We start from the raw sequence: 12,372 nt of genomic DNA, 5'->3' as shown, positions 1-12,372 counted from the left end.
TATATTTAACTTGGCGCTTTCACTTCCTCAATTTCAAGTGTAGAGATGTATTTAAATCGCAGACTCGGGCAGACATCATTTTATACTTGTATTGGTCTTTAAGCCATTACTCCACGGTCTGTGAGCATGTGATACAACCGAGATGGTGGAAAATATGCAGTTCCAAATGCGATGAACGGATTAATGCTGAGGCTTTTTATCGAGGAAATTGCTGTTGACGTAGGAAGAAGATAGAAAAAAATAGTTTCCCGATTAAATTTTTTTGATTAATATTATAATGTTGAAGAGTGAATCTATCAGATCAAAAAAATAAAATAAAATAGAAGACAATAGTAGAAACTGTTCGAGAAAGACTTGTACATACCTACGGTTGAAAAACAGTAGGTCTTATTGAAGAGATTCTTAAGATTCTTTTTGTCGCCAAGTTGGCAATGCTTTCCTTTATACTCACGAGGAGTTCTCTCTTGATGGATCAGCAAGTTTTCGCACAGAATCTTCTCGTGAAGATTTTTTTCATATTCCGAGGAAATTAATGGATTTTTTTTGTTTAGAAGAAATGGCGAAAATATCTTATCATCAACATAAAAACAGTGGTCGTTAATGTTGAATCGAACAACTGAGACGATTATGGATCATTAAGATGGAGTCATAAAAGGGATTATCGATATATTCATTTCTAGGAAAAAAACCGAGTATATACGAGCTCTAAGATACTGAAATGGTTTTTCTGGAAAAACTGTTATAATTATGCGAGTTCAAGGTACTTTTTCCGTGGAGTCGTAGTCCCTACGCTGGCTTTCAGTCTGTTGGCGAGTTGAGCTCCTAGCTCAACTGCGATGGAATGCAATACCATTTCCTGAAGCATTTAATTACTTTTTTCCTGCAACTCGATGCCAGCCATCACAACCAAACCAGAAGAGCGTCGGGAGAGATGCAGCAGAACGGCCGCTACATGCGGGCATCGGAGCAGTTATTCCACTATGCCCATACAGGGTGGAAGAAGAAGAATGGATGATGGAGGAGCGTATGTAACTGCAGCGGCCGGGATGACCTTCAGTTTGCGGAAAGTCGCAAATAGAGTCGATGAACCAGTGACCGCGAGCCGAGTTACGGAGATGCAGCAGCCATTAGCCTCCATTGCAGTGCTGGCCACGGTTATGTTTAGCGCTTTTTTCGCGAATACTCGGAAGCGACAGACAATGTAGGTTGTCGCAACAGGAAATGTTCTATGCGTGACTTACCGCATACCATTCTGGTAGCGGTAATAAATGTCTCTCGACAGGTCTTGCAATACGCGCGCAAGCCCCTCAAAAATTGGGCGATCCAAGATTTTCGCCGCTTTTTAGATATAAACCACAAATGGACCCTTGGAACATAGACACAAGGAATGGAAAATAAATATTTGTTGTTGTCCAAAGACTGGAGTGGGATAGTTGCTTACTGTCACCAATCACAATTGAGATATTTGACTCTGACATCATTGTCACATCAATTTTCCATACGAAAAAAAAAGCAGCGATGAATAGACTCTACCCTCTAATAGGAAGAAGAAGCCACATGTCGAAAGAGACAAAATTGAAGATAATCAAAGCCGTTGCTAGGCCTCAACTGACTTATGGATCAGTTGCCTGGGGTTTCGCGGCAAAGAGCGACATCAAAAGAATTCAGGCCACTGACAACAAGCTGCTACGATGTGCAATAGATGCACCTTGGTTTGTCAGGAATAGACAGATTTATAGGGTCCTAAAACGGGAAACCACAACGGAATTCATGAACAGAAAAGCAGAGAAATTATTCGAAACAGCGAAAAACCATCCAAATCAAGAACTCAGGAGACTAGTGGACTACGACCCAGAGGAAGACAAAAGGAGAATGCGAATTTACCGAAGGAGACCAAGAGATCAATTGAAGAGATTAAAATAAGAACATAAAAATCCAATAAAGTGTTACCCTATAGAGGATAAACACATAAATCCCAGCATGATAGTGTGCGAGAAGAAAACCGACTAAGAGATGAACGGTTTATAGCCAAATGCCCGGAACCAATATTCAAGAAGCAGTTAAGGGTTTTTAGTGGGTCTCGAGCTCAGGAGAGTGAGAATCCTCACACTTGTTTCCCCTCAGGAGAGGGTGGTTCGTCTGATTTGCAGATTTTCCCCCTGCTAAACAAAAAAAATACCATACGAAAAGGCATAGACGTATATAAATTTATATAATTTACACCACTGCCTTAGTGTCGACCTAGACACAGAAGCATCGAATGTGTGTAGCACAACAAATGCATTCGTAGCACTTCAATTGCCATTCCATGTATTTATGTTAGAGGAATGGACCATTGCAGGTGGATATAATTCATATTTCTAAGATTTAGGTACTAGTCTTGGGTTAGATAAAAAACAAGTATTCAGTTGATGAATATTGATACGCCTAAAGGTTCTTCAATGCACATTCATTGAAAATAATGTTAAAAAAATTGTCTAGCTTATTTTCATTTAATTGGGTAAGTAGGAGGGTTTTCTGGACTTAGGCTCGTGTACAGTTTCTTTACAAAAAGTATGAAAAACAATGACAAAGTGTAAGGCCATAGGTAATTGAGTAAAAAAGATTGTCTTTTCTACTGCTCGTAAAAGCTGATTTTCCATGCACGAATGTGTGGTCGAATTGGTTCAAAGTTCACATAGTCGAATTTACAGAGGAAGAATAAATAAAAACTAAAAGAGTTATATTAAGAAGAATAAGACGAACAAAAAGAACGACAAGTGCTGATAATAATAACCCAAAAGTTAGACGGTAATCCCCTTCAAGCCCCGCCAAGTTTTAAGTTGTTCAACCATTTATTTTTGTTAACCGAATTCTCTGTCATAAACCCAAGTGTACTGTGTCCACTTCTGAACGGAATAAAATGCAGCACGTGCGTTACCATTATGTGATTGATTCCAAGTCGCACAATATTATAGTGACAACAAGACAATCTGAATTCCTCGTGTAATTGTACACCCGTTGATCAACAAACCAGCTCCTTCAACGGCCTGGAAACCAGCGAACTATAAACATCTAACTGACCTATCCTAGAAAACATTACTACCGGACGATGATGCATCAACTTGCTAGGCTCGCGAGTCTAGCTAGACGCAGTAGTAGTAATTTATTTGTTTCCTATTCCCCTACTTGTCTAGGACGACTGAAGGTACTGTTAGATAAGATTACTACGATAGATGCCAATGGTCTGTTTGGAAGTTTGGATTTCATGCGGTACATAATATGAAGTTGACGGAATTTTGTTCTCTTTCCTGCCGAGAAGCGCGGATTATTTGCAACTCTGGTTATTTTTCGCGTAGAGCTGGCGCTAATTTGGCGTCTTGTCCGGGGCCCTGAACTTGAGAAATAAATAAGAGGCTCTACGAATAATCATGTTTTTGTTTATCTTGCCTGTTTTTCGCAGTACAACTTATTTACCCGAAACCGGAGCAATTATCGGACAAATGCAAGTAATATCTTGGTGAAAATAGAATTAAAATTGATCTCAAATCAAATATCGCCCCGATGATAATGCAATAAAATGGTACGCCGATAACCTTATAAAATAACGACTTCAACACTGATCTTGGACACCTAAATAAAGTTTGCACCACTGACTGATATGTTCGAATTAAATAAACATTAAGATAATAGCGTTTATTTGACCAAGTGATTTTTTTTATTTATTACTGGAACAGGAAAATTTCGATGCGAAATTTTCGGCTTTGTTGATTTTTCGGATTTGAGGGAATTTGCAATACGGTTCTTGACATTAGGCGATTCAATTGACATTGAAGCAATGTTTGAGAGACGTCAAGGTTGAATTTAATTTGGATGCAGTTCAGATTATTGGTTGAACTTTTAATGGAATGGCATTCGATAAGGTAAATGTTCATTAAATGATTTTCTAATTGAAAAGTGGGAATTTTTTGACTGGTGTAATATCACCAGAGTCCTCTACTTGATACAAAAATTAATTGAAAACTGATCAATCAGAACCAATGAGAACTGATTGATTGAGAAGAAAAAAGTAGGAATGAGAAGGATCTTTGAATGCAACGACTATGTCAATGACACGGATATTGTACCTAAGTGTAAAACGTTCTTTAGATGACCTCGATTTATCGAAAAAAGATAAAATTCTGTGTTAATAAACGTGGAGCGTCAAGAGGAAATTGATTGACGATTTCGCAATTCGAAGGATCAATATGGCATCACAAGTTAAACATTTTTTATCTATGTTTTCACAATGCAGTTAAAAACAGCTCGATTTATTGCTATTAATTGCATTATCGATGAGATTTTTGTAAGGTAATTCGTTCTGATGTGGTGTTCAATATCACGTCCTAATCTTTTTTTTTTTAAATATAGATCTGAGCATGACGCCAGCTGGGGAATGAAAATATGCGATGCAAATATAAAAATGTTATATTTGAACGAATATTTGGCAAGCTTCATAGCTTCTATTCAGGCAGGTCAGAAATTGCAATAAATTTCTAGAATGAACAAACAAAGGTTAATCTCAAACTTTGCATTAAAAAATCGGTCTTCTGAACTTGATTGGCGATGATCTTTGACGTTCAATAAATATTGAAGTGTTTTCCGCAAAAGAAATTTAAAATTATAATCAACCTAGTGTTCGTTTCGTTATTATTACACTACGTATTTGGGCTCTGAATGAGACCCTGACCTTAGTCAAAGTCATTTCGAAAGTACTGAAATAGACGATTCAAGTTGTTATTATGTTACGAAATTTCTGATTTTCAGCTAGGCATGTCAACTTCCAGAAAAACATCGACATATAGATAAAATTGAGATCGATACATTCGACTGTCATATAATGGACTTCGACGATATAAATTATATTACCTACGATGATTATGTGATAAAAATAGGACCCTTCTCACTATTCAAGAGTCGACATTTTCGATATCGTTGCCAGCCCTATTCCCTGCAATTTTTTCCCTCAATGATTAGGGCTCGAAAAAAATTCACAGGTTATGATGAAATAGATAACGAAAATATCTTATTTTGGTCCGTTTATTTCAATGATTACATTCACGGGTCAAAATACAGTTGAGTTGCAATCGATTTTCACAGTTCAAATATTCCAGAATAATCGAAGATTCGAGTGAAATGAATTTTTCACTTTTTATTAAGGAATATCCCATTAAATTTTTTGTTTGAACTATTTTGAAACTTTGCTCTAGCTAGATTATTGGTTTTATTACAATTTAACTTAATTGCCAATTAAGCCAAATGAGTGTTGTTAAATATTTTGAGTTTCGTTAATATCTGTCTAGTGGTTTATTTTAAATATGTTTTTCATTAAAAATTTTGTCATTTGAAATCTTTTGTATCATACAGAAATTGAGGGAAGTGTAATCAGATTGCACTTTATTTTAATCTGACGCTCTATTTATTAATTTCCAGTAATTTTAAATGGGTAGCCAATAGAAGTTTTTCAAAAAGTGAAATACGAAAGGTGTTTTTTTGTCGTGATCGATTCCATTCATCAATTGAAATACTGATAAGAAGATATTATAAATTTGAGACTTGTGATGTCCACAGTACCATATTCAACATCGACAAAGACATCGCTGATCGACAACCAGGAAGATGCTGACGAGGAAAACTCTCTAATTGATTGTCAGATGCGCTGGTATAGTAAATAAACCATAAATAGCACTGACGCAGCATGGGGCCCCTTAGTTTCGAGTTGGCCTAGGTTATTGCTTACTATATTTAACTAGTACAAATAACATCTCCAATTACATCTACCAAGGTCTCCTTAAAAACATGGTTTCTATTTTTTCGAATTTTGGAATTTAACGTCGATACTTATCGCCGTTCGAGAGTTATTGTTTGAATACCGTTTTTTTTCTAGACACCACTGTGAGTTGATCGAGATGCTGTTCGGTTTATTTTAAGAAAAAAATAGCGACATGATCGAGTGAAAATGAGAGTTTTGGCCTGCTGCCAAGTTATTTTCTCCAAGCGGTTAGGAGAATGCAAAATTGCCTTTCCTCATTTTTGTACATCACATTCTTCCTCAGAAGGCAGTTGAAATGGGTCAAACTTGTTAACATCTTGACTTTTGATGAATGAATTTCATGGGCCGAGATATTTGAAATTACGTAAAAATTTACTTACATTCATTATGAGAGAGAAGGTCTAGTATTATACTTTTATCTTTTGAGATTAATTAATTGGGTGTAATTATATTTGGAGCTTGTGGGTGATATTTAAAAACAGATAGGTACAATAAATATAAAAATCGTTGTACTAAATTGCCAAATTATTTTTTTTTTTGGGTACGCTTACTCAATGGAAAGATTCATCTTAGTTAGACCCCAAAAGTTTTCATTTAGTTTCATCAGAGAATGTGGGTTTAATGACACATACTTAAAAGAGGTTCTTCAATTTAAGATGACTTTTACAAATTTTTGTTGAAGATACAAAATTACCTCTCAGGTAAACAATTACTTATTTTTCTATTCATGTCAGAGAGTAGTACCTAGTTATACTTAATAATGTTGAGAACATGACCGATGATTTTGAAATAAAAATTCATTAATGATTCAATTATTCTCGATCCAGATGTAAGAAAACATTACGATCATTATTAGGCTGGGGAGACCTTTGGAATGATTTCTGGAAAAATCATTCGAGTGGCTAGCAACATTTTGAAATCCAGCATTTGGCAAAAAATTGAATCCACTGCATCCACTATGCAGGAAAATTTTCCAGTAGCAAAAAGTTCAATAATAAATGATAAATATCAAAATAATTAAAAAAGTGACCACTTACTTGTGGTGAACGAGGGGTAGAACGGTTGATGTATATTTCCGGGTGGTCTTTGCGTGTGATGATGGGCAGAGGGCGTCCAGGACAAAGGATGCCTGTTGAGGAAGTTTCCCACTGGAGAATGCAATGAAGGTTGTAACCTCGATTTCAACTCGTCCGTCGATGTGTGACCGCTTGAAGAACTGTCCACGTCTGAAACACCGGAATCTGCTGGACTTGGCGGTAGTGACCCTGAAATGTGTTGCCAGAATTTCAGAACAGAGACTGATACATTTTTGTCTTCATAAACTGACTGTCCAACCTCAATAAAGGTTGAATGGGGAAGTTTCATGAGAGGATTTGGCTTCCTCAAACAATTTCAGAACTGTACAGGGTGTTTCAACCTCAACACACCTTTCCTAATAAGACAACATTAGTTGATTGAGGAACATTTTGTGGTAGTCGTTCAGATCAAGAAAAATGTGAATTTTAAGTTTAAAATTCTGTGAGAAAAGCGAATAATGAAAAAGTCAAAAAAACATTCAATAATGGCGTTAAAGGGTGGTGGAAATATTTAGTGGATTCTTTGAACAAGGTTCATTTTAAGTTACGCCACTTTTAATGTATAATTGAGGGGTTTGCTATGTACCCTTTTCAAGGGGTGGTAACTTTTCGTGCCAGAAGTTTGCAATGTTCATGGTTTTTTATTAAACATGTAGTTCCTGCAAGAATATGTGTAAACGTATGCCTCAATAGTTCCACGAATAAAACTACTTCCCGCTATTAGACAGTTTCATTATCTCCTGATTTTGTGTCCTAAAACTGCGATGTTGTTGTTGGAATAGGTTGTCACGCACTTCCTGGTAAAAGAAATCCTGTCTCACATTATATTCTACGTGTACTAATGACACAACATTATATTCATGGAGTTCTTCGATGGGAAATTCAGGAGCTTCACAAGACGACCCACACAAAAAGTTCAAATTAATGAAGCAGGTAAAGCGTTCTTCTTGGTCAGCTCCTCCATGGGAAAACGCTTCCAGACAAAAATTCTGATTAATTGCCATGCCATTGTCCACCTCTCCGATTCGAGGGAAAGGGCAGAGCCAAGTCGTCGAATTTCCTAAGAAATCGACATCATGAGCCCATTAGTCATGCATGCCTAACAACCCTCATGCGGCAGTAAATAAACACACACCCTTCCGAAATCCGTGAGCAACCCGTTCCTTTGTTACCCTTTAACCTGTTTTAAATCCGCGAGTCCATCCCTAAATGTCCGGTCTGACCTGTCGACCTCGCCACCCATTAATCATATCTATTATACTGGACGGGGTCATCCATGGGTCCATCCTTGGTCCCCCAGTTGTGTCCCTGGACGTGCGTGGTCGTCCGTGGGGAGCGTTTAGGGTGAGAACGGATCTGGTCGACTCTGGAGATTGCCGATTATGTCGTTACCTACGTTGACCGTTGGTTAGTTCGATCGCAAGTTGCTGGCGTATTAAAGTGGTACTACGTGAGAACTTCGGACGTCGTACTGACTGGACTGTCGTTCTCGGATTGTTCCCAATTTGCATAAGCATTCACCGCTGAAGATGTTTTGATTTATTTTGTGTTCGTGTCCTTGCGAGGGTTTTGTTTTTCAACGACAAAATATGCCCGCCTTTCTTCTAACTACGGTATAACGGAAGACCAAGCTGGAACCTTTGATTTCCTTGACCGTCACCCCCCTTTTTTGTATCTAGAATTGCACAACTACCGAATAACCCTTCCTTTGTAAAATGAGTGTGAAAATTAGTAAGGATTAACTGTTTTTCATCCAACAGAAAAATTTTCTTTGAGCCCCTTCTACAATTTGTGTGGTGAGAGCACCTATTTCACTAGACCTTATACAGTTTTCGATTTTCTCTACACTTTTTGACGATATTCTCCAATTACCTACTTCATAAGGTAAGCATTATATCTAAATGCTGAGCTCTAGTCTTTAACTGAAGAAACTGCATTGACATCAGCCCATAAGGTATCGAATCTTCAGGACAGATTTTTGAACTGTAAAGCTACACCATTTCCTCCTGTAATGCGTGGGTTGCTGAGGGCTAGATCTTTGACTTCGTATAACCTAATAGCAAGAATTTTAAGGGTGTTGAATAATACGATCTAGAGGAACATTTCTGATCACCGAAAAGAAAGAGTAGTCGACTAGGAAATTCCTCATGCAGCAATGCATATACTTCTCCGATCTCCCAGTACCCCAAGGAGTTTTTCAGAATGATCCATCCTCGAAAGATTCAGTTTTTTCCTTCTCCTGAAACTCTTTCTTGTAGACACATTATCCAATACCAATGCAGCACCAGTAAAAATCAATGAATTTTCAAAAATATAATTGTATGCATTTTTTTTTCGACCTGTGGATTGTTAAAACCCCAAACGCCATCAAGATGAAAAATGCTTCGTCAGTTAGGACGATTTTGCTCGAAAAATCAACAACCACTAGTTGATATTCAATAGTTCATTCAACTAACTCTCTTCTCCGTGGTGATTGGGCTTCAGTGGCTGTGTTAAATGAAATTATTGTATCGTGAAACGCTCCATTTGTACTAACCCCTAATTGTCAGCTGTCAAATGGTTTTTTATAGGTTATTACAAATTGCCAATCAAACTCTTGAGTTAATTTTGAAACTCTCCAAAACCATACATGAATGGCATTTCCCTTCTTCTGAGAATGAAGGATTCAATTATGAATATATGGGCCACAAATAGATCCATTCAGAAATATCCCCAGACCAAACATAAATATGGGAAAGATTCGACGTCAGTCGGGAGACAAAACGAAAGGGTGTACATTTCAACAAGGAAGTATCCTCCTTGTCTATCTGTCCCATATCTGTTTACATCTTTCCATTCGGATACCTCCGGTGTATGCGTTTAGGATCTGTTTTTGTACCTCAGCCTCATAATCCCTTAACACTCTTTGTTCACTCCTTGTAAACGCATTCATCCCAAAATTTCCGCCAGTTTTTTGCGTCCGTATATGTTACATTGTTGTGATACTCTCGGATAAATCCTTTTTTAGTCTAACCCTTATCAGGTGTTGGATCTTTTGTGGAGGATGGTTGTAATTATATTGTCGAGATGGTTGACCATCTTACCCTTAGGTGTAACACCTTTTCTTAATGCGATAAACCCACTTACATACCGACTTTACTCCTAATCCAACGTGAGATTATGGGTCACGAGATGAGATAGGTTTATACCTACTGGCACTGACCCACAGTTCAAAAAATATTAAATATAAAATTAATCTCTACTAATATGAATAATCGAAATGAAATATTATATGGTTTGTTCTTCCAACTGAATTTTAATGAATTATAGCTGACGATAATGCTAATTGATTCAATGTAGTTATAACTTATATTAGTCAATATTTCATCGGCTCGGTTTAAAAGATACAGGCTGTTGAAAAGTCATAAAAATGTTAGTTTTAGTTCTATCTCACAAACGGTTTTATCGAATGAAATGAATTTCGAAATATAGTTTTTAATTCATTTGATAAATCTTTCTGGAATACAAAATATCACCCACGTCTCCAGTTTTCTCATTATACCAAAAATTAAAAGAACCCAACTTTTGAAACTAAGTTGGACACTATATAATGAATATTTAACGTTTTGTAAAATAAAAGTATTCTTCATATTTTCTCGTATAATGCGCCGTTTTCGAGTAATTTGATGTTCGAAAATTAAAAAGTATCTGACATTTGAAAAATTGCTTACTTTGGCTAAACACTGTTTAAAAGATCCAAGATGTATACTGTCATAGATTTGGCTTGTTATTCTGAAATAAATTTTGTTCCTCCAGTCGTGGCACAGATCATTATGAAAACTTAAAATGGCTATATCTTTTTATCAGTGCCGAATTGAAAAAAAAGGGTAAGTATAGGAAAAATGTGTTTCTTTCCACCTCAAGAATATACTGTTAAAATATTTGTACGTGTCAAAGACTCACCCAGAGCAATGAATAAATCATTTTGAATGGAATCAAACAAATACAAATAATCAAGTGCCTGCTTATATGAATAATTCGAAAAATTTCTATACCAAGCTGTTCTATTTTCTAATATTATATGTGGGTAACTCCCTACTGATCGTCTGCATTAATTCAGCCCGAGAAAAGAATTATTGTCTGGTGTTGGAGCAAGTCCGACACTTATTAAATTCACTCGCCATTTTAATTGCAAATTTACATAAGTCATGATAAATATCCAAACCAGATAAAAAGTTAGGCATTGACCTCTTTTCACGCTAGAGGAGTGGTAGCATTGTGACGAACGTAGTGACTACATATCCGTTTTATACTAAAAAACCACAGTTCGTGATTTCAAAGAAATTACAAGGATCGATGTTTGCTGCAACACAAAATTGAAATTATTGTCGGGAAAGAAAAAACCAGACCGAAAGTAATCCTGCAATTGGGTTTCCATCGGTTGAGAGTGCGACAGGATGAGTATTTCTCGATATTGCACTTATTTTTTTCCAAATAGGTCATTTCGAAAGATTTCATGGAGAGTTCAATAAATATTCAATTGAAGATGAATAAATAGAGAGCATCTGATAACGCTCACAAAGAAAGGTTACATGGAATAGGGAGATATTTCTCAATAGCTGCAGGATTCCTTCACTTGAGCGATTCTCTGGCGTTTTCATTATAAACCACAACTAATTTTGAGGATTTCAGTTAATTCGGTAGTATTATAACTTATTCAAGATTGATTAATTGAAGTATGATTGGTGTTATTTAATCGTCAGGTTAGTTTCAAATTCATGTTGTATAAATTTGCATAATCATTTATTATTTGGAATTATTAGGATGTATTTGCAAATTTTCAGATCAAGAGGAAGGCTGATCAATTTATTGAAAATATACTAACGATGAAAAGATCAGTTTCTATACTATTGATTGCCATTCTTGGATAACGTAAAAATGAACTTGAATATCCACAAAAATCTGGTCACTACAGTTAAAATAAGAGCTGAAATAATGCAGGAATATAAGGAAGTTACGAAGCAAGTTATAAAACATATTTTCAGCACTAGAAATCAACAAGAAAATTAGCCAAATGAACCAACATATTGGAGAATATTTGTAAAATAGACTTTTCTCTTGATCCCTAGATTTTGCCGATAATATTACTATTTCAGGATCACTTAGGCCCGTTTGCACCAATCCCCCTTACAATGAGTACTTAACTAAGCGTAGTTTAAAGTTAATGGACGCTTAATTTTATTGTCAGTTGCACGACTGCGGCTTAACAGAATCTTAAGTAAGGGGCCCTTAAGTTTTCATATCTAGTGATATTTCAGTTTTTTATTTTGGTGCAACTTCATTCTAGTCTAATAAAGCCTTTTCATTAGTTGCCCAGTTGCCGATGATCGTTGTCATTTCATTAACCTAACTTTATTGTCCTGTCAGTCAGTGTCAAGTAAACTATTATATTATTATCAAAAAGTGACAACTTTTTGTTGCTGAATTAGCATTATGATTGATAATGAAATGGATTGCCAAATAAAA

The 12,372-nt window shown here is 36.3% G+C and overlaps 1 protein-coding gene across 3 annotated transcripts in view; it reads right to left on the bottom strand.

The window, feature by feature from the left end:
• The window catches only part of LOC123315515 (ecdysone-induced protein 74EF), a 200,084-nt gene that overhangs the window by 7,604 nt on the left and 180,108 nt on the right, over positions 1 to 12,372 (bottom strand). For all 3 annotated transcript variants that reach the window (XM_044901233.1, XM_044901234.1, XM_044901236.1), the window contains one exon: positions 6,829 to 7,056. In XM_044901233.1, the coding sequence (XP_044757168.1) occupies positions 6,829 to 7,056 (228 nt within the window). The remainder of the gene's footprint in view (positions 1 to 6,828; positions 7,057 to 12,372) is intronic.

This window comes from Coccinella septempunctata, chromosome 6 (assembly GCF_907165205.1).
Source record: "Coccinella septempunctata chromosome 6, icCocSept1.1, whole genome shotgun sequence".
In the NCBI taxonomy this organism is placed as follows: Eukaryota; Metazoa; Arthropoda; class Insecta; order Coleoptera; family Coccinellidae; genus Coccinella; species Coccinella septempunctata.
Note: the sequence above shows the minus strand (reverse complement) of the source record. Positions and strands in the feature narration are given on the sequence as shown.